The sequence below is a fragment of the Saimiri boliviensis genome, chromosome X, assembly GCF_048565385.1.
Source record: "Saimiri boliviensis isolate mSaiBol1 chromosome X, mSaiBol1.pri, whole genome shotgun sequence".
Classification (NCBI taxonomy): domain Eukaryota; kingdom Metazoa; phylum Chordata; class Mammalia; order Primates; family Cebidae; genus Saimiri; species Saimiri boliviensis.
Genome location: NC_133470.1, coordinates 71,128,129 through 71,151,571, shown reverse-complemented (window position 1 = coordinate 71,151,571; position 23,443 = coordinate 71,128,129). Strand labels below are relative to the sequence as shown.

General features: G+C 36.1%; 1 protein-coding gene across 6 annotated transcripts in view; it reads left to right on the top strand.

The window, feature by feature from the left end:
- The window catches only part of RPS6KA6 (ribosomal protein S6 kinase A6), a 140,054-nt gene that overhangs the window by 76,339 nt on the left and 40,272 nt on the right, over positions 1-23,443 (top strand). For all 6 annotated transcript variants that reach the window (XM_003936820.4, XM_074392000.1, XM_010347337.2 and 3 more), the window contains 9 exons: positions 5,027-5,097; positions 5,337-5,425; positions 6,215-6,273; positions 14,695-14,797; positions 15,574-15,704; positions 16,819-16,941; positions 17,430-17,519; positions 18,462-18,620; positions 20,929-21,090. In XM_003936820.4, coding sequence (XP_003936869.1) covers positions 5,027-5,097; positions 5,337-5,425; positions 6,215-6,273; positions 14,695-14,797; positions 15,574-15,704; positions 16,819-16,941; positions 17,430-17,519; positions 18,462-18,620; positions 20,929-21,090 — 987 coding nt within the window. The remainder of the gene's footprint in view (positions 1-5,026; positions 5,098-5,336; positions 5,426-6,214; positions 6,274-14,694; positions 14,798-15,573; positions 15,705-16,818; positions 16,942-17,429; positions 17,520-18,461; positions 18,621-20,928; positions 21,091-23,443) is intronic.

Genomic DNA, 23,443 nt, shown 5'->3' with positions numbered 1-23,443 from the left:
TGTATTCCTAGGCATTTTATTCTCTTTGTAGCAATTGGGAATGGCAGTTCGCTCTTGATTTGGCTCTCTTGAAGTCTATTACTGGTGTATAGGAATGCTTGTGATTTTTGCACGTTAATTTTGTATCCTGAGACTTTGCTGAAGTTGTTTATCAGTTTCAGGAGATTTTGGGCTGAGATGATGGGGTCTTCCAGATATACAATCATGTCATCTGCAAATAGAGACAATTTGATTTCCTCCTTTCCAATTTGGATACCCTTTATTTCTTTTTCTTGCCTGATTGCTCTGGCTAGAACTTCCAGTACTATATTGAATAGGAGTGGTGAGAGAGGGCATCCTTGTCTAGTGCCAGATTTCAAAGGGAATGCTTCCAGTTTTTGCCCATTCAGTATGATATTGGCTGTTGGTTTGTCGTAAATAGCTTTTATTGTTTTGAGAGACGTTCCGTCAATACCTAGTTTATTGAGGGTTTTTAGCATAAAGGGTTGTTGAATTTTGTCAAAAGCCTTCTCTGCATCAATCGAGATAATCATGTGGTTTTTGTCTTTTGTTCTGTTTATGTGGTGAATTACGTTTATGGACTTGCGTATGTCGAACCAGCCTTGCATCCCCGGGATGAATCCTACTTGATCATGGTGGATGAGCTTTTTGATATGCTGTTGCAATTGGTTTGCCAGTATTTTATTGAAGATTTTTGCATCTATGTTCATCATGGATATTGGCCTGAAATTTTCTTTTCTTGTTGAGTCTCTGCCGGGTTTTGGTATCAGGATGATGTTTGTCTCGTAAAATGATTTGGGAAGGATTCCCTCTTTTTGGATTGCCTGGAATAGTTTCAGAAGGAATGGTATCAGCTCCTCCTTGTATGTCTGGTAGAATTCAGCTGTGAACCCGTCTGGACCTGGGCTTTTTTTGGGTGGTAGGCTCTTAATTGCTGCCTCGACTTCAGTCCATGTTATTGGTCTATTCAGGGTTTCGGCTTCTTCCGGGTTTAGGCTTGGGAGGATGCAGGTGTCCAAGAATTTATCCATTTCTTCCAGGTTTACTAGTTTATGTGCATAGAGTTGTTTGTAAGAGTCTCTGATGATGGTTTGGATTTCTGTGGAATCTGTGGTGATATCACCTTTATCATTTTTTATTGCATCAATTTGGTTATTCTCTCTTTTCCTTTTTATTAATCTGGCCAATGGTCTGTCTATTTTGTTGATCTTTTCAAAAAACCAGCTCCTAGACTTATTGACTTTTTGAAGAGTTTTTTGTGTCTCTATTTCCATCAGTTCTGCTCTGATCTTAGTTATTTCCTGTCTTCTGCTAGGTTTTGAGTTTTTTTGATCTTGCTCCTCTAGCTCTTTCAATTTTGATGATAGGGTGTCAATTTTAGATCTCTCCTTTCTTCTCATGTGGGCACTCATTGCTATATATTTTCCTCTAGAGACTGCTTTAAATGTGTCCCAGAGATTCTGGTATGTTGTGTCTTCGTTCTCATTGGTTTCGAAGAACATCTTTATTTCTGCCTTCATTTCATTGTTTATCCAGTCAACATTCAAGAGCAAGTTGTTCAGTTTCCATGAAGCTGTGCGGTTCTGAGTTAGTTTCTGCATTCTGAGTTCTAACTCGATTGCACTGTGGTCTGAGAGACTGTTTGTTATGATTTCTGTTCTTTTGCATTTGCTGAGGAGTGATTTATTGCCAATTATGTGGTCAATTTTAGAGTAGGTGTGATGTGGTGCTGAGAAGAATGTATATTCTGTGGATTTGGGGTGGAGAGTTCTGTAAATGTCTATTAGGTTTGCTTGTTCCAGGTCTATATTCAGGTCCTGGATATCCTTGTTGATTTTCTGTCTGGTTGATCTGTCTAATATTGACAATGGGGTGTTAAAGTCTCCCACTATTATTGTGTGGGAGTCTAAGTCTCTTTGTAAGTCATTAAGAACTTGCCTTATGTATCTGGATGCTCCTGTATTGGGTGCGTATATATTTAGGATCATTAGCTCTTCTTGTTGCAGTGATCCTTTTACCATTATGTAATGTCCTTCTTTGTCTCTTTTGATCTTTGTTGCTTTAAAGTCTATTTTATCAGAGATGAGAATTGCAACTCCTGCCTTTTTTTGCTCTCCATTTGCTTGGTAGATCTTCCTCCATCCCTTTATTTTGAGCCTTTGTGTATCCTTGCATGTAAGATGGGTTTCCTGGATACAGCACATTGATGGGTTTTGGCTTTTTATCCAATTTGCCAGTCTGTGTCTTTTGATTGGGGCATTTAGTCCATTGACATTTAGGGATAGTATTGTTATGTGTGAATTTGATACTGTCATTTTGATGCTACCTGGCTTTTTTGTTGGTTAGTTGATGCAGATTCTTGATTGTGTTGATGCTCTTTTACCATTTGGTGTGTTTTTGGAGTGGCTGGTACTGGTTGTTCCTTTATATGTGTAGAGCCTCTTTCAGGAGTTCTTGTAGGGCAGGTTTGGTGGTGATGAAATCTCTGAGTGCTTGCTTGTTCACAAAGGATTTTATTTTTCCTTCACTTATGAAGCTTAGTTTGGCTGGATAGGAGATTCTGGGTTGAAAGTTCTTTTCTTTAAGGATGTTGAATATTGGCCCCCAATCTCTTCTGGCTTGTAGGGTTTCTGCTGAGAGATCTGCTGTGAGTCTAATGGGCTTCCCTTTGTGGGTAACCCGACCTTTCTCTCTGGCTGCCCTGAGCATTTTCTCTTTCATTTCAACCCTGGTGAATCTGACGATTATGTGCCTTGGGGTTGCTCTTCTTGAGGAATATCTTTGTGGTGTTCTCTGTATTTCCTGGATTTGAATATTGGTCTGCCTTGCTAGGTTAGGGAAGTTTTCCTGGATAATATCCTGAAGAGTATTTTCCAGCTTGGATTCATTCTCTTCATCACATTCAGGTACACCTATCAGACGTAGATTAGGTCTTTTCACATAGTCCCACATTTCTTGAAGATTTTGTTCATTCCTTTTTGCGCTTTTTTCTCTGTTCTTGCCTTCTCTTTTTATTTCATTGAGTTGATCTTCGACCTCTGATATCCTTTCTTCTGCTTGGTCAATTCGGCTGTTGAAGCTTGTGCATGCTTCACGAAGTTCTCGTGTTGCGTTTTTCAGCTCCATCAATTCACTTATACTCCTCTCTATGCTGTCCATTCTCGTCAGCAGTTCATCCAATCTTTTTTCAAGGTTCCTATTTTCTTTGCGTTGGGTTAGAACATGTTCTTTTAGCTCATTGTAGTTTCTTACTACCCACCTTCTGAAGTCTGATTCTGTCATTTCATCACCCTCCTTCTCCATCCAGTCTGGTTCCCTTGCTGGTGAGGAGTTGTGATCCCTTTTAGGAGGAGAGGTGTTCTGGTTTCGGGAGTTTTCATCCTTTTTACGCTGGTTTCTTCCCATTTTTGTGGGTTTATCCACCTGTTGTCTGTCTCTGTCCCAGGGATTTGGAGCTTTATGACTTTCCCTTGCACTACTGCCTTTTTTGATTTTTCTTTCAGGTCGGACCTGCCCAGCTAGCAGCACGCCTAGCCACTGCCTGCCTGCAGGGGCTTTGCTGAGCTGCTGTGGGCTCCGCCCAGCTGCCCTTAGCTCTTCCCTGTAGTCCTTTTTATATGGGCGTAGTTAGAACTGTCTAGGCAATGGTGGCCCCGCCTCTGTTATGGCGGACTCTCTCTGTTGTGGCAGGTTGCCTCGGCAAAGGCAGCCTGCCTCCATAGCGGTGGAGAGTCTCAGTAATGGCGGAAAGCCCCTCCCTCACAGAGCCGGACCGTCCTGGTTCAGCTCTGCTTGGTTTGAAGGGCTCAACCCAGAGGGTTTCCAATTACTGTTTTTGTTTTCGTTGTTGTTGGGGGTGGAGGGGTGGGACCAACCGAGTCTGATCACCTGGCTCCCTGACTCAGAGTCTTTTCTTTTAAGTTGAACGACCCCGCGTTCCGGTCGCTTGTTGAAAATGCGCCGGGATCTCCCGCGCTGCGACTCACGGAGTCGGCTCGAACTGCGGCGCCGGCTCCTGGCGGATTTTTTGCCTAGGAATCTCCTGGCCTGACTCGCTATTTCAGATGAATGGGCTATTCTGCCGTCTCAGGGCTCTGCTCGCCAGCTAAGAGGGCTCCCAGACCAGTGGCTTTTGTGCGGAGAACCGCAGCAACAGGGAGTGGTCACAGCAGCCGCGCGGGCGGAATCAGCCCCGCGAGGGCCAAAACAGCCGCACCGGCTGGGACTGTGACGCTGGCGACCCCTCTGCCTGGGTATCTCCTGGTCTGTGGGCAATAAGAGTTCGTCTGGAAATGCGGCGTCCACTCACCCTGTGCACTTTCATTGGGAGCTGAAGTCCTGAGCTGTTCTTAGGCGGCCATCTTCCCAGCATCTACCAGTCAGTTCTCTTTGAGAAAATGTTGTCCTTGTTCTGTGTACATCTAAGGTGTATGTTTCTTTTTTAAAGCTGTTGGCGTGTGTTGTGGGGTGGTGGTGGTGGTGGTGTGTTCTGCTTTTTCTGCCTTTTTTTTGGTCCCTGTTTTGGGGGCAGTGAAGGGAATGGGAATGGTTAAATCTTTCTTGAGCATGTATGAATTTCAAATACTTTTCTGCTTAGTTTTTATTTTCCTTTATTATTAAACATTTGCTTCAAAAGAATATATTTGTTTGAAAAGAAAATGCATTGTATGTATTTTCAAGTTGCTTTGGCTTTGAGAACATAACCAAATTAGAACTGAGGAAAAGTTTGCTGGTTTCACCTGCTACAGGTCACCATCAGTTGAGACATATGTAGAGAGAGAGAGAGTCAGAGAGAGATGGGGGATGGGGGGGTGGGGAGTGGGGGTGGGGGCGTGGGTGGTGGGTGGGTGGGGGTGCAGGGGTACCAGAAGTGTATTTCTTTAAGTGACCTGGTTTTCTGGTCCCATTTTGCCTACTATCATGTAGATCCTACAATTTGGTGATTATATAGAAGTCTCATTTTTTTTTTCTAAAAAATCTTATTATATATTCTAAGATGTTCTAATTATATGTATTTTGTTTTCAGTTTGAAATGCTTACTGGTACTCTACCATTTCAAGGTAAAGATAGAAATGAAACCATGAATATGATATTAAAGTAAGTATAAACAGTATGTGTTTCTTTTGGGAAAAAAATCTCTTGCTTTCAGTTTTGATAAATTTATTGTGGTTTTAAAATAACACAAAAGAACATTTTTCTCACTGTCTTGTTCCCTTCTACTATGTACAGGACTTTATTTACACTTGTAAAAGCACTTTTACAAATTATTTTTGAGATTTCTCAAATCAAAAGTGTGGCTAAATTTAAGTGAAATTTTCTAAAATCCTCTGTTTCAGAGCAAAACTTGGAATGCCTCAATTTCTTAGTGCTGAAGCACAAAGTCTTTTAAGGATGTTATTCAAGAGGAATCCAGCAAATAGATTGGGTATTGTTTATTTACTTAGCTTTTATAGAAATAACTGCATGTTTCAGGAGGATAATTAAATCTTTATTTTTTTTGTTTGATTTGGACACATTACTTCTATATATCTATTCATAGAGTTTTTCATTCTGTGTATGCATTTCACAGGAAGTAAACTCTGTTATGTCCAGGAGTTGGAAATGAAGTAGTCTAGTTAATAAAAACTTCAACATATTATTAGGTACATAATATGGGTTACTTCTTTTGAAATAATACAGTTCTCCCTTATACAGGTGATCTTTTATGTATTAGAAGATAAACATTTTGCTCCTCCCAATATTTTTCAAACTAAACATTATAGAAACATAACTACTTCTTTTTGACCCCTTTCTGGTAGCCTTTCCCTGCATCCAGATATGATGCTATTATTTATGTCCTTGTGTGAAAATTTCAATGTTGCTCACTTTATTCCTTTATACCTTTTAATTTGGCATATAAATATGAGGTCATAAGATAAATTAGGAATGAAAAAATATGTATTTTAATTATATTTAATATTATTTTGATTTGATTTGGGAGACACTTTAGTATTTCATGATACTCTTTGTAGTTTAATATGAACATTAGTTATTTTTTATCCCAGAAAAATGAAAGTACCAGCTAATAAAATGCCAGATAAGAAATCATATACTTTTTATTTCAAAGAATGTATGAAATGTGTGTACTCCTGTTTACAGATAGCAGCCTGGAAGCCAGGGAGCAAGATTAAAAAAAAAAATGCATAGCAATAAAATTTCATTTCCTTTTTTATAGGTTCAGAAGGAGTTGAGGAAATCAAAAGACATCTGTTTTTTACAAATATTGACTGGGATGTAAGTTAAGTAGAAAGCTTGTTATTGAATAACTTTATGGTAATATGAACAACACAGTAGATTAAAGGATCATTGCTTTTAATTTCAATAACAAATCAGTGCAGTGTTTACATATGTATTTTTTTTTTTCTTAAAAAAATTTAATTTATATCTGGGGGTACATTTGTGGGTTTTTTATATGGGTATATTGCATAATGATGGGTCTGGACTTCTAGTGTACCCATCACCCAAATAGTGACCATTAGGTAATTTTTCAACCCTCAACCCCCTTCTAACTTCTCCCCTTTTGGAGTTCTCAGTGTCTGTTATTTCCATCTTTATGTCCATGCGTACCTATTGTGTAGCTCCTACTTATAAGTGAGAACATGGGGTATTTACTTTTCTGAGTTATTTCATATAGGATAATAATCTCCACTTCCATCTATGTTGCTCCAAAGAGAATGATCTTGTTCTTTCTTATGGCTGCATAGTATTCCTTGGTATATATTTACCATAGTCTCTTTATCCAGTTAACTGTGGATGGACACTTAGGTTGATTCCATGACTTTGCTTTTGTGAACAGTGCTGTGATAGACATACAAGTGCAGTGTCCTTTTTATATAATGATTTATTTTCTTTTAGGTATATACCTATTAGTGGGATTGCTGGGTCAGATTTTTTTTGATTATTAGTTCTTTGAGAAATCTTCATATGGTTTTCCATAGAGTTTGCACTAATTTACATTCCCACCAACACTGTATAAGCACACCCATTTTTTCCCACATTCATGGCAACATCTGTTGTTTTCTAACTTTTTAAAATAGCCCTCCTGACTGATATAAAATCATATTTTATTGTGGTTTTAATTTGCATTTTTCTAATGATTAGATGTTGAGGTTCTTTTTTTTTTTTTTTTTTTTTTACTTGTTGAGTTGTTTGAGTACCTTGTAGATTATGGATATTAGTGTTTTGTCACAGGCATAGTTTACAAATATTTTATCCCACTCTGTAGGTCATCTTTTTACTCTACTGATTATTTCTTTGGCTGTGCAGGAACTTTTTAGTTTAATCAAGTCCTATTTATCTCTTTTGTTTTTGTTGCATTTGCTTTTGGGGTCTTAGTCATAAATTCTTTGTGTAGGCCAATGTCCAGAAGAGTTTTCCCTAGGTTTTCTTCTAGGACCTTTATAATTTCAGGTCTTACATTTAAGTCTTCAAACGATCTTGCATTAATTTTTGTAAATAGTGAGAGATAAGGGTCCAATTTTATTCTTCTCTATGTGGCTAGGCAATTTTCCCAACACAACTTATTGAATAGAGTGTTCTCTCTTTAGTGTTTACTGCTGTTGATTTTGTAGAAAATCAGATGGCTATAGCTATGCAGCTTTATTTCTAGGTTCTCTATTTTGTTCCATTGATTTATGTGTCTATTTTTGTACAACTACTATGCTGTTTTAGTTACTCTAGCCTTGTATAATTTGAAATTAGGAAATGTGATGCCTCTGGCTTTGTTAATTTTACTTAAGTTTGCATTGGCTATTCAGTCTGTTTTTTGGTTTTATGTAAACATTAGGATTGTTATTTGTAATTCTCTGAAGAATGACGTTCATAGTTTTACTAGAATTGTATTGAATGTATATATTGCTTTAGGCAGTATGGTCATTTTTTAAAAATTTGAGACAGCATGTCTAGCCCAGGCTGGAATGCAGAGGCATGATCACAGCACACTGCAGCTTTGATCTCTAGACTCAAGCAATTCTCCCTCTTCAGCCTCCTGAGTAGCTGGGGATACAGGTGTATGACACCATGTCTGGCTAATTTTTTTTTTTTTTTTTTTTTGTAAAGATAAGGTCTTGTTATGTTGACTAGCATGGTCTGGAACTTCTGGGTTCAAGCGATTCTCCTGCCTCAGCTTTCCAAAGTGCTGGGATTATTGGCGTGAATAACTGCACCTGGGCTGGTATGGTCATTTTAATGATACTGATTCTTCCAATTTATGAGCATGAGATGTCTCTCCATTTATCCATTTAATTTAGTTTCTTTCATTCGTATTTTATATCTCTCCTTGTAGAACTCTTTCACACTCTTGGTTCTGTATTTGTAGGTGTTTTACTTTTTGTGGCTATTGTTAATGAGATTGTTAATGAGAACCTTCATTTGGTTTTCAGTTAGGATGTCACTGTTGCATAGAAAAGCTACTGATTTTTGTATGTTGATTTTATTTTTTGAAACATTACTGAATTTGTTTATCAAGTCTAGGAGTCTTTTGGAGGAGTCTTCTGGGTTTTCTCAGTATCATATCATATAATCAATGAACAGAGATAATTTTAGTTCTTCTTTTCCAAATTTGAATATCTTTTATTTCTTTCTCTTGCTTGATTGCTCTGGCTAGAACTTTCTGGTACTTTGTTAACTAGGAGTGGTGAAAGTGGACATCCTTGACCTGTTTCAGTTCTTGAAAGGAATGCTTTCAACTTTCCCACATTTAGTTTAATGTTGGCTGTGGGTTTGTCATATATGGTCCTTCTTATTTTGAGTATGTTCCTTCTATGCCTATTATATGGAGGGTTTTTATTATCAAGTGATGTTGAATTGTCTCAAATGCTTTTTCTGCATCTATTGAGATGATCACATTTTTAAAAATAATTTCGTTTATGTGATGATTTACATTTATTGATTGGTAAATGTTGATCCATCACTTCATCCTTAGAATAAAATCCACTTGATTATGATTAACTATTTTTTACATGTGCTGTTGGATTTGGTTTGGTAAAATTTTGTTGAGAATTTTTGTATCTATGTCTATGTTCATCAGGGATACTGGCTGGCAGTTTTAATTTTTGGTTGTGTCCTTTCCTGATTTTTGTCTCAGGATGATACTGGTTTTGTAGAATTAATTAGGAAGGATTCCTAGTTTCTCAATTTTTTTGGAACAGTTTTAGTAAGGTTGGCACCAGCACTTCTTTGCATGTCTGGAAAATTTTGTTTATATGCCTATGTGGTCATGGCTTTTTCTGATGGAATATATTTTATTACTGGCTCAGTTTCACTACTCCTTTGGTATGTTTGTGATTTCTGTTTCATCCCGGTTCAATCTTGGGAAGCCGTATGTTTCCAGAAATTTATCCATCATTTAGTTTTTCTAGTTTGTATGTATATACATGTTCATATTGATCACTGATTATCTTTTATGTTTCTGTGGTATCCATTGAAATGTGTAGTCTTTTTCATTTCTGATTGTGCTTAATAGAATCTTCTCTCTTTTCTTCTTGGTTAAACCATCTAGTGTTCTATCAACTTTGTTTATTTCAAAGAACCAGTTTCTCGTTTTGTTGCTCCTTTGTATCGTTTTTAAATCTCAATCTCACTTAGTTCAGCTAAATGAGATTTAGTTAGTTTTTGTCTTCTGCTGGCTTTGGGTTTGGCTTTTCTTGTTATTCTAGTTTCACATAGTGTGACAATAGGTCATTGATTTGAGATCGTTCTATGTTTTTGATTTAGAAATTTAACACTAAAACCTTTCCTCTTAGCACTACTTTGGCTCTATCTCAGAGGTTTTGCTATGCTGTGTCTCTATTTTCATTCATTTCAATATTTTTATGCCTGCCTTGATTTTGTTATTCACCCGAAAGTCATTTATGAGCAACTTGTTTCATTTTTATGTAATTGTGTAGCTTTGAGAGTTCCCATTGGTATTGATTTCTAATTTTATTCTGCTGTGGTCCAGTAGGATACTTGATGTGATTTTGATTTTTTTGAGTTTATTGAAATTAGCCTTATGGTCAGTTTTGGAGAGTGTTACATGTGCAGATGAGAAAAATGTATATTCTGTAGTTATTAGTTAGAATATTCTGTAAATGTCCATTTGGTCTAGAGTCCAGTTTAAGTCCAGGGTTTCATTTGCCTTGATGATTTGTCTAGTGTTCTCACTTAGTATTGAAGTCCCACACTATTATTGTATTGCCATCAATCTCTTTTCTTAGGTTTATTATTATTTGTTTTTGAATCTGATGGCTCTGGTGTTGCATGCATATATATCTAGGATAATAAAATCTTTTGGTTTATTTGAGCTCTTATCATTATATAATGTCCTTCTTTGTCTTTTCTTACTGTTTTATCTGACATGAGAATTGCTACTTCTGATCTGTTGTGTTTTTTTTATTTGCATATTCTACCTTTTTTCATCCCTTGCCTTTAAGTCTGTAGTTGTGCTTAGCTATTCTGTGGATCTCTTTTTGACAGCAGATGGTTGGTTTTGTCTGTTACCCAACTTGCTGGTCTATATATTTTGGATAGAACATTTATGACATTTATGTTCAAGGTTATATTGATATTTGAAGTTTTAATCCTGTCATAATATTGATAGCTAGTTGTGTTGGATTCTCAATAGTATGATTGTTTTATAGGACCTTTAAGTTTTGTACTTATGCAGGCATTTATGATGGTAAGTGTCATACTTTTGTTTCCATGTTTAGAAATCCTTTGAGCATTTCTTGTGGGGCCTGTTTAGTGGTGATAAATTCCTCTAGTGTTTTCTTTTCTGTGAATGACTTTATGTCTTCTTCATTTATGAAGCTTATTTTGGCTGGATATAAAATTCTTAGCTGGCATTTTTTTTAAGGAAGCTAAAATTGGGTCCCTATTCTCTTCTGGTTTGTTAAAATTTCTGCTGAGAAGTCCACTGTCAGTTTAATGAGATTTCCTTTATTGGTGATTTGATGCTTTTCTCTAGCTTCTTTTATGATTTATTCTTTAACATTGAACTTGGATTGTCTGGTGACTATATTCCTAGGTGATGTTTGCATTCTATAGTGTCTCCTAGATGTTCTCTGAATTGTTTATATCTGGATATCTTTGTCTTTAAGAAAATCGGGGATATTTTCCTGAATTAGTTCCTCAATTATGCTTTCTAAACTTTTTCTTTCTGCCTATAAGTTGTAAATTTGATCACTTTACATTATCCCATATTTCTCAAAGATTTTGTTCATTTTTTAAAAAAAATATTTCTTCTTTGTTTTTTATCTGACTGGTTTAAATCAAAAGACCAGCCCTCAAGCTCAAAATTATTTCTTATGCATGGTCTAGTATGTTATTACAGTTTTCAACTGTGCTTTGAAATTTCTTTAGTCTTTTTTTTACTTGCAGAATTTTTAAAAATACATTTATTTATCTTTTATCTCCTGAACTGTTTTCTGATTTTTTCGTGTTTGTTTGTTTTTGACTTTCTTTTGGATTTCACTGAGCTTTCTTAAAATTCAAATTTCAAATGTTTTATCTGTCATTTCAAAATTATTTGATTAGGATTCATTGCTAGGGAGCTACTGTGGCCCTTTGGGGATATTACAACATTATTTTTCTTTATAGTCCTGAAGTTATTATGCTGGTTCCTTCTTATCTGTAGAAGCTGTCACATATTACTTTTGAATTTACTTTCATTTGGACTTGGTTCACCTCCTGCCACTGTCCTTGTTGTAGGGTATGACTGTAGAGTAGGTTGGCAAATAGCCAAAAGTCTTTTGGCTTTGCTTCTATGGGCCTATGCACTTTTAGTCAGGTTTTATGTTGGGTTTTGCAGTTCAATCTGCAGGACAGTAGGTGGCAATTACCAGTACAAGCCAGCTGTGGCAAAAGCAGATCGATATGCAATTGATGTTTGATTTTTGTGTGCTGCTGTCTGTTGTTTTAGATGATGGGCTGGACAGTGGAATGCCAGTTTCCCTGAACTTCTTTTCCCATGAAGGGTGAGGGGAAACAAAGCTAGGCAGAGCTGGAGTGCCTGGCTTGCCCACAAATACCCCAGTGATGAGCTGGGGAACCAGCCCTGACAGGCATGGTTTGGGGAATACCTGCTGAACGGTGCCAAGGTCTCAGCAGAGGGTAGGGAGACTAGTTCCACATCCTAGACAGGTAGGAATATGTTCTATTTACCTATCACACCCCTGACTCAGAAATCATGTCTCTCGGTTCAGATGCACACCTGTTGTCTATCTCCAGACCACAGTATAGTTGATAGCCACAGAAGATACTTGTCTTGCAATTCTCTATAGGAGTGGCTTCTGGGTGGAACCTCCTGATTCAGTCCAATTCACACAGCTTTGTGACTCACCTGTTTGCCATTGGGTAATGCTACTGCTTTCTGTAGATAGGAGATAGAGGGGCTCTACTTTTTAGCACACACGGTTGGGTATTAGCTGTGGTGGTGTCGTCTGGGTGGATCCATCTGAGCTCAGACCACAGGTTGGGGCATGATCATGTGCCAGCAGTGGTAGATAGGACTAGGCAAACTTCCAGTTTTTTATCCCCCAGATTGCCCAATAGACAGCATGTATTAGTCCTGTAGAGAGTGGACCAGGACCAGGCCAATGGACTTGTTAAGTCCCTAGAATTCTGCTGCTGGCTATGATAGGGAGTAATGGGCTGGTTCTTGGAGTCACAGGCAGAACTCTCAAGCAGAGTACTTAGGCAGTGGGAGTCCTAGGGTACCTCATGGGCCTGTTGGGGCTGGGATCTCAGAAGGGCCTACAAAATGCTTAGGGAGTTGCCGGATGCTCAGGCAGTTGGTGCATCAGTGCATATCGTAGACCTGTGGGGGCTAGGCTCTCAGGAGTGCCCACAGAATGCTCAGAATATTGCAAAACACTCAGGTGCTTGGGTCCATATGGCTGATGACAGGTCTGTGGGAGCTAGTCTCTTAAATGAGCCCACAGGATGCTCAGATTGTGGCAGAACGCTCTGATGGTGTGATTCCCATGGCTGATCACATGCCTTGGGATCTGGGCTTTCGGAAAGACCTGCAGAATGCTTATGCAGTCAGAGTCCCAAGGCCCATCACAGGCCTATGGGGGCTGGGCTCTCAGAAGGCCTCCAGGTAACAGGTGAAATAGTCAATTGGGAGCAGGGTAACTGGGCTGCTGGCCTTTCACTGTGGAGGGCAGATCCCTTCAGCTGAAGCAGTGCAGGTTGGCAGCTGTGGGGTGCTTGGCCCAACTGCACTTCCCTCCTGAATGAGCAGCAGTGGATTTTACTTTGAGGAACACACAAAGGTGCCTAGGTTCCCCACTCTCTCCTTGGCCCAGAAGTGGCAAGTATGATGCTGGTGTTGGGTGTAACTGCTGAGGCAGCTGAAGAGTGGATCACCAGTCTCTGGGAGCTGGGCTCTAAGAATACCAGGCTGTGGCCAGTATGCACATATGGGTCAGGGCAGCTGTGCTGTAGACCCAACATTGAAGAAAGAAGGCCTTCTTCATCAGCAGGGAACAGCTGAGAACGGCAGTCATTGAAGTGTGCATTCTGCTTCCTCCTCTGTACTGCAGCTTTAGTATCTGTCTTTGAGGTGTGCACAAGTAGGCCTACCTGCTGCCTGCCTGGTGGGGTGGCAACAGCCAGTGCCAGTCTGCTCAGGGATCAGAAGTCCATGGAATCCCACATGGGCTTGAACAGTACCTCAGCACAGACTCTAGGTAGCTCCATGTATTAAACTGGAGGCCTAGGGGATTCAAGGGGGCTTACCTCTTAATTAGCATTGTTAGTCTGTGGCAGAATTGTGGAATCCTGGGGGTCTGTCACTCAATTTTCCCTTCCCTGCATCAAAGATCTCCTGGCTCTACACCAGTCTCAGTTCACCTGGCGGCATGGCTTCTTTCTCTTCTTTCTGTGATTCCCAGTTCCATCACTTTTCTGATGAATTCCAGTGTGGCCTCCTAGACAATCTACTTGAAGTGTCAATATTTACTTGCTATTTTGATTCCTCACTGTGAGATAGTCACCCCTAGCTGTTTCTAGTAAGCCATATTGAACCAGAAGTCGTGTTTACATATTTAACTAAATAAAAATTATTTGAAAGTAATTCCCTTTGTATTTTCACCAACTGTGGGACTGTAAGCTTTATACAGTAGGTTTCAAAAAAAAGTGGCTTTTTATATATTATTAGAAATTTTCTATGCCTTTCAAAAGCATAGATTTTAGCAAGATAGATTGTTAGACAAGACCAAATTTTTTAATACTCCGATATAAGCCTAAATAGTACATTTAATGTGTATTTTTATGTGTAAACAATATCTTAGATAAAATATGTACTTCTTAAAAATAGTCTACTGATTTTCAAAGCCTTGAGCATTTTAGTTATTTCTGCATGGTAACGTTGTGCTGTATTTGCATGGTTATATTAACAATGAGCATTCAAAAACATATTCAAAATTGAGCATTCCTTGTGAATTCAACTTGTGGCATCACAGCTCTATTTCTTGGCCTCATTACATTTTGAGCATTATCTCTCAAAATTTTAGAATTTGGTTAACAGTTATTTGATACCTGTTGAAATTTATTTTATGAAATTGTTAGTCTTCTATTAGAAACTGTGAATATTATGTCCTGCTTTCTTTTACAAAGTATAATAATTTTAAAGTCTTAATATGTTTCGTGTTATATGGTTGCCTCTTCTAGAAATTATATAAAAGAGAAGTTCAGCCTCCTTTCAAACCCGCTTCTGGAAAACCAGATGATACTTTTTGTTTTGATCCTGAATTTACTGCAAAAACACCTAAAGGTAATGCATGTTTATCTGTAAAATCAGGGATTTTTATTTTAATAGATAGTTTACAAATAAACTGTCTTCTGAAATAAAAGTTGAAAGAATGGTAAATTTGCAGAAGGTTGGTTTTCCCATGGGAAATATGGATCCTGTATACAGCGTTGCCTGAGTAGCTGTCAAGTAGAGGTTTTAAATGGGAAATATTTATCAGGAAGTCATGAACTAGGTCAAAGAATAGCAAGGTTTTTGTTTGTTTTGTAAGTCCTTTGACATGCTAATGATTTACAGGATAGGGTAGGAGGTAAGACATGAGATATATTACTCTCTTACAGTTTCATACATATATTTAAGAAATATTGAATACCTACTATGTACTAAGCAATGAGGATGCAGCAGTGAAAAGAACAGACAAAAAGTACTGACTAAAAATGGAGCGTGTATACAGAAAGAAGACAGATAATTTATAATAAATCAAATATATAATATGTTAGATAGCAACATACTATGGTTTCCTTTATAAAGAAATTCTGACACTTTATATCAGGCGTCCCCAGACTTTTTACACAGGGGGCCAGTTCACTGTCCCTCAGACAGCTGGAGGGCTGCCACATACTGTGCTCCTCTCACTGACCACCAATGAAAGAGGTGCCCCTTCCTGAAGTGCGGTGGGGGGCTGGATAAATGGCCTCAGGGGGCTGCATGCGGCCCGCGGGCTGTAGTCTGGGGATGCCTGCTTTATATCATAGAATTCTGTGTGTAGTTATAATTAAATATAATTATTTGGACATTAGATTCTCCTGGTTTGCCAGCCAGTGCAAATGCTCATCAGCTCTTCAAAGGATTCAGCTTTGTTGCAACTTCTATTGCAGAAGAATATAAAATCAACCCTATCACAAGTGCAAATGTATTACCAATTGTTCAGGTAAATTCCATTTAATCACATTTTCCAGCTTGGCATAATTATTTCTCTGATATTGCTGATCTATTTTTAATATTTTTAAAAAGTGATTTTTAATTACTTTATCTCTTGGTATAAATCATGAACTAAATATGGTCCTGTGGGTCGGGCGCAGTGGCTCAAGCCTGTAATCCCAACACTTTGGGAGGCCGAGGCAGATGAATCACAAGGTCAAGAGATCCAGCCCATCCTGGTCAACATGGTGAAACCCTGTCTCTACTAAAAATACAAAACATTAGCTGGGCATGGTGGCATGTGCCTGTAATCCCAGCTACTCAGGAGGTTGAGGCAGGAGAATTGCCTGAACCCAGGAGGCGGAGGTTGCGGTGAGCTGAGATCGCGCCATTACACTTCAGCCTGAGTAACAAGAGTGAAACTCCGTCTCAAAAAAAAAAAAAAAAAAAAAAAAAAAAGAAAATATGGTCCTGTATGTTTTGGAAAAGAGCAGACAGTAGTAACTTTTAATTATGTTTATGTGGTCTCTTTTAAATAAAATATAAGGGTGAGGCTGGGCGCGGTGGCTCAAGCCTGTAATCCCAGCACTTTGGGAGGCCGAGGCGGGTGCATCACGAGGTCAAGAGATCGAGACCATCCTGGTCAACATGGTGAAACCCCGTCTCTACTAAAAATACAAAAAAAAAAAAAAAAATTAGCTGGGCATGGTGGCGCGTGCCTGTAATCCCAGCTACTAAGGAGGCTGAGGCAGGAGAATTGCCTGAACCCAGGAGGCGGAGGTTGCGGTGAGCCGAGATCGCGCCATTGCACTCCAGCCTGGTTAACAAAAGTGAAACTCTGTCTCAAAAAAAAAAAAAATAAAATAAATAAATAAATAAATAAATAAATATGTATATGTATATGTATATATATATATATATATATGGGTGATGTGTAAGCCAGTTGATTTATTATGCTGGCTCTAAGTATCAAGAAAAGATTGGTTCAGAATGTGTTTAAGCCATTTATAAATGTTGAAAAAATTTCTGTAGAATGAATTACTCTAGCTTTTTTAAGATCAAAAGAGAGAAAATGTGAAAATATTTAATTTTCCCTTAGTATTTTACTTTTTAAAAACAAACAGATTAATGGAAACGCTGCACAATTTGGTGAAGTATATGAATTGAAAGAGGATATTGGTGTTGGCTCCTATTCTGTTTGCAAACGATGCATACATGCAACTACCAACATGGAATTTGCAGTAAAGGTATTGTCTCTGAGCCTATCTTTCTCGTTTGTTTTATGTATGTCATTTAAATTGAGTCAACTGACATTTTCAGTGAAGTAAATGAAGTTAGGAAAGATAAGATGATAAAAAAGAACTCTGAGATTTAATATTTTAATCATTTTGAATTTCTTTTCAAGGCTTTATTTTGTAAGAACAGTGCATTTTATGAATTTTTGTATTTGAATAATTTCATTATAATGTATTATGTTAAGATTGAGCAATTGCAACAATTACAATCACATTATCATTAGTATAGTTTCAGTGAAATAGGATATGATGTTAAAGTGTTCTTTTTTTCTGTTAAGTTTTACTTATAAGAAGTTTTTAAATGTTAAAATAATATGAGGTAAGCATTGTTCTTGTGTTTTTAAGTGTTTCTTCAAAAACATAACCAAATTGAAAATATTCATTTTTAGAAAAAGTAATTTGTATGCCTCAGATATTTTTCTTTTTTTCTTATTTCTTAGATCATTGACAAAAGTAAGCGAGATCCTTCAGAAGAGATTGAAATATTGATGCGCTATGGACAACACCCCAACATAATTACTTTAAAGGATGTAGGTATTTCAAAATCTAGGTATCAGCTAAACTAATGAAGTTATGAATTGGAACTTCATTTTTCTTATTGAAACTTAATATCTTTAGCATATTTAATTTCATGCCTCAAAAAACTCAAGACTCTTAAATTGCCACTTTACCAAATTCTTGAAGATTTTGCTTTCTTGATTGTATAAGAATTGGCTATGACATTATGGATTGTTCTTTAAGTGAAATAGTATTAATCTATAGTTTTGTAAAATGAATACAAAACTCATATTAATATGTTACTGAATGCTGACTTTTCACATAAGGAGATAATATTCTTTTCTCTTTAGAGAAGATAGACCAATTAACTATCACCTTGATCAATTTGTGTCAGAAAATGATATGTACTTTGATTTGTAATCTTTAAACTACTCTGTGTGTGTGTGTGTGTGTGTGTGTGTGTGTGTGTGTGTGTGTATCTTACATGCCCAGAGTGAAAAGTGTATAAATACATTTCTTATTTATTTTCCTTGGTTGTAATTCAACAAATATTTAAGATACCACATCAGATAATGGACTGAGGGAAGGGTATACAAAATAAATGATATATTTACTTTCAGAAAGAAGCCTACGTTTAGGGAAGAGAAGTAGCTACAATACAGTAAAAAATGAGATAGATGTCATTTGAGAGGCATAGAGTTCTGTTTTTTAATTTATATTCTTTAATGAACTGCAACTGATAATTTCAAAATATAATAAAATTATGTGTTTAATATGGTTTCATTGGACTGTGAAGGTGGTTTTTTAGCCAATTCAACTTTTACTGCAGCCTGTAGTGCATTATCAATAAAGGAATATTTTTTTTAATGCTGGAGGGAGGTTTAGTAGAAAAGTAAATATAATTAAAATATAATTTAAGCATTATAGAATTGTAATTATAAATAATAATATTTTAAAACTGCATTCTTTTGTAGGTCTTTGATGATGGTAGATATGTTTACCTTGTTACGGATTTAATGAAAGGAGGAGAGTTACTTGACCGTATTCTCAAACAAAAATGTTTCTCGGAACGAGAGGCTAGTGATATACTGTATGTAATAAGTAAGACAGTTGACTATCTTCATTGTCAAGGAGTAAGTTATAGTTAAATTTTTTCTTTCTATTCTGGTACCTATATCTTCATAAAAATATAGGAGATGGATGTACCTAAGATTAATTGCTTTTATTCATATATATTTTAATAGAGAATATTCTAATAGAACTCACAATGTAGTGAAAATTATGGATTTAGGAAATAATTATTTTCTCTCTGCCCATTGGGCCAGATTTAATAGCATATTCATTTTAAAAGTGGTTTGAATTATATAAATGTACCTAATTTTGACTTTGAAATTATGAAACTTATTTAGACTTAAAAGTTAAGCATAAAAGATTTAACCAAAATCATATGGTGACTATTATTCAAGTTACCTAACATGTAAAGTTCAAGTTACCTAATATATAAAGTTCAAGTTATCTAACATATATATTGAACCTTGCCAGCTCCTCCCCTAAATGCAGTACGAAATGTGTATTCTAAACATTTGAAGTATTGCTATATTAAATTTTGTAGTTAAGGGGAAGACTTGTTATTTTGCTTCCTGTCCTTTTATAAAGAAGACAAATGAATTGAGTTACAAAAAAAAGGCAGATTTTAATATATATAGCTATATAAAGAAACAAAATAGCAAGTGATTCAAAAATTTAAGTTTGAATCAATTGTAATACTGGATATATACCAACTTAATAAGCAAATTAAAAATGAAAATTTAGAATTGACACAATAAAAACTCTACATGAGCCCCTCTTATAATAAATAAACTAGTACTCAGTTATGTGTGTGGTTTAATAAAGTGGATTTTCAGTATTTTGAAATACATAATGCTAAAGCAGTAGCTTTTTAATAATTTAATTCTTTGATTGTCTTTACCAACACCCAATACTCTATAAAGTAAAGCATGACAAAACTTTTTGAGAAAGGAATCATAGGCATCTCTTCTTTATTATTGTATAAGCCTTCACATCAATTAACTAAATTAGTAAGACACATATTGAAAATTTCTACATGCCAGGCATTGTAAAAGGTAGTGTAGATTCAAATATGAGTGAGACCTGATCCCTGTCCTTAAAGAGCTTTAGCATAGTAAACTCTGATTAAAAGTAAGGGTAACTTACATGAAGTAGATAGTACTAGCAGGAAACGTATCACTCGGGGGAACTTTAGCAGTTTTTCCAGTTATGTATTTTATTTGGTTCTTCTTTATTGTTTCTGTTTTTCTGCTGAGACTGCCCCCCTTTTTTTTGCTGAGAATTTAATGCATTAAAAGCATGTTCTGTTTTACTTTATTGAGGATCATTACGATAGTCACTTTAAAATCCTTATCTGTCAGTTTTAGCTTGGTTCATCTTGGAATCAGAATTTATTGATTTTCTTAAGACCATGTTTCATTTTCTTGGTTCTTTGTATATCAAATAATGCTGAATTACATCCTAAGCATTATAATAATCAGTTATAGAGATTTTTGTATTCCATTATTTTTCTCCAATGGTTATTATTGTTTCATTTGTTTAAGTGGGCAATTTTTTTGGGTGGGCTTGAACTGAAAACTGGTTTTGGGGGCAGCAGCTCTGGTTTTTGTTAATATTATTTGACTTTATACAACTGTTTTGATCCTGTTCCACATATTTTGATTCCAGGATCAGTTCCGACTCTTTCCTTTATAATATTCCTCTACTCAGCATCCACTTTTCCAGCATCTCCTATCTAGTCCTCTAAGCCAGAAGGACTGGGTTTTTCCACATGTCTTTACCACCACTGTGTGCCATAGGGACTGCACTTAACCCCAGGCTAAAAGCTACAGATACGGAAACCTCCTTGTATAGTTTCCTGTGTTCCCTCCTTTAACAAAGCATGTACTCCTTATCAGAGTATATCTGCTTCTGTTCATTCTCCAGCACTTTCAGATAGTTGATTTTTGTATTATATCCAAGTCTTATGTTTGTTTACTCTAAGAAGGCAGGTGTTGAATAGGGCCTTAGTCCATTATGGACTTAGTCCAAACTTAGTTTAGTTTGTAAGTCAGGAGCTGTTCTTATATGTCATGTGTAATGCTAAGTGATATAAATTATTGCATGTCCAAAATTGAATCTGAGAATTGAGCTTAGATATACTGAGATTAGAAAAGGTTAACAAAAATCTGTTGGCTTGAATAGAAACTGGAGCATCTATCTGACAGAGATAATTTCTTATGTATATTTTAGACTCTTAAGCTTGAGCAAAATTTCATTTTCAAAATTTTATAATTTGGAAAGTTTCTTTTTGTGGAAATATAATGAAATGTTTTATTTCTCAGATATTTAGTTTACTATATACATATAATGCTTTTTTCCTTTATATTGAAGGTTGTTCATCGTGATCTTAAACCTAGTAATATTTTATACATGGATGAATCAGCCAGTGCAGATTCAATTAGGATATGTGATTTTGGGTTTGCAAAACAACTTCGGGGAGAAAATGGACTTCTCTTAACTCCATGCTACACTGCAAACTTTGTTGCACCTGAGGTATTCCTTAAAAACTTCAGCATTTGTCTTTCATTCTTTTCCTTTAGTTGAATCTCTATGATGCCATGTGTATGTTATGGTAGACAGATAAAAGCTATTATCTTGTCCTTTTTCAGTTATAAAGTTCTTTAAATCAGTGAATTCTCATAGCCCCTAATATAAATATTCACACTGGTAACAAGCATCTAAAACCAACCAGAATGTAATAATGAGGCTATTCTATTCTGTTGGGTTATATACTAATTTCAGAATCATACCATTTTAGAGTTGGGAGGTATGGTAAAGATATTTACCATATTATGTATTCTAAGTGAGGAAACTGTAGCTTGAGGTACTTTTATGATTTGTTCAAGACCCAGCATTCACTTAATAACAAAGCTAGGATAGATTCATCCAGTATGTTAAATTGTACTGAACATTAGGTAATTTATATCAGTGAGTGTTATAAATAACACATAATGGCCATGCCATCCTCGATTGTCTTTAGGAACTTATAACTCCCAGAGAAAATAGCCTTACAGGGGTTTTTGTAAGCCGTAGGGATTTTTCTTGGAAAATAATATTTATACCTTAATCGTAGGGTTAAGGGTCAAGAAAGGTGATGCTCTTAGGGAGAAGAGTCAGAAAAGGGGAGGCTCTGGTACAGATTTCGCATTTGGGAAGCTGTAACTTTCATTCTAACCATGGGGATGGGAGCTTTGACAATGGCAATTTCCATAGCAGTGAAAGTGAAATTGGTGAAAAATGAATCAAGAGATCTCATTGACCATGAAAGTTCTTTATGAGCTTTCTTTGTTAAGTCAGTAACTGTTCTTATATGTTATGGATAATGCTAACTGACATGTTACTGCATATTCAACAAAAATCAAAATACCTGAAACTCCTCAGATTTAAAAAACCTATGTCAAATCAAAGGAGAAGCAGAGTAAAATAATTTGAGAAGAATTCCTATCGTCTATATATTTTATGATTTTACTCATATCAAATATTAGCTTTTTCGGGGAAATATTGCACATCATATATATTAATAATAAATCATTTGTACTTTAATATAAATCAATCTATATTTTAAAGCAGCTACTATAAAAATAACTTTTCTAATAATGAAAATAGAAATATAGAAAATACTATACTGATATTGAAGAACAGACAGAACATCTGTTTTATAGGCTTTATATGATAAGAGATTTGCCTAAAAAGAAATTATGTATATATCCAGATGTTATTTAATCTGTATTTTCATAAAATTCATAGAATAATATACAAGTTTTTATCTGTTACAAGATATTGTACTGCCCTAAGGTGTTTGAGATCATAGCCTGGACATAAATGAATATTAGCCTTTTTAAGATATTGCAGTAGGTATTTTTTTTTGTTGTTGTTTTTTTTTTTTTTGAGAAACAAGTATTTTTATTTTTAAATTATCAAGTGCATTCACAAGACAGAGAAAAGAATCTTGTTCAAGAGTGACTCAAGCTGGCTGGGCCCAGCTGTACCTGACACACAAACTCATGCATTCAGAACAATGAAAACTCAGTGCCATCAGAACAGACTTTTGGGCTGACTGCAGGCTTCAGCAGTTATCATTGCCACTTTAGTAGTTTTATAGGATAGGAGGACAGAATATTTGAGATAGTGCTCTTCTGTTATATACAGCATATATGGTCATCATAGAGGTCATCATAAATATTGTAATAGATTAATGCAGTAGACATAAGAGCAGAGTATAAAATCAGCATTTTAATAGTCAAATTTTTAATATTGACTTAATCTTGTAGACCTAAACTACTTAGTATTATGGAAACTTCTCACTGGAAAAATGTTAGAGCTGAATATGTCCCCCATGAACTTCTCAAAAACAGACATTAAAGTGAAAAATGTATAACATGTCTGTGTTTAGATTACTGTTAGGTAAACAGTTTTAAATTAGTGGTTAGGTAAGCAATTCCAGAAAGTAGAATACGGTCCATTGATTTTTTTTTTTTTTTTTTTCCTCCAATAGACGTAAACTGTAGTAAGACACTTTTACTATTGTATTAGTGAAGGTTTTCAGGTGGGCATGTGGAGACCACTTCTCTGTAACTAGTGCTTAAACTGTCTTTGACTAATAGTTATATTTTCAAAATACTTTGAAAGTTTTATTTTTGAGTGATGAAGCCTATTCTAGAAATCAAAAATTTATCTGCAAATTGTCATTAATGAACCAGAGAGTACTTTTAGGGAGGTTTGTTTCTAAAATTTCAAAAAGTATTAGTAAAATATAAAAATGCATTCTTTTTTAAACTAGAATTGGAAAGATTCAAGTATTGGTGCAGGACTTTCAATAAAAAAATGGCATTTTGGGGGGTATACA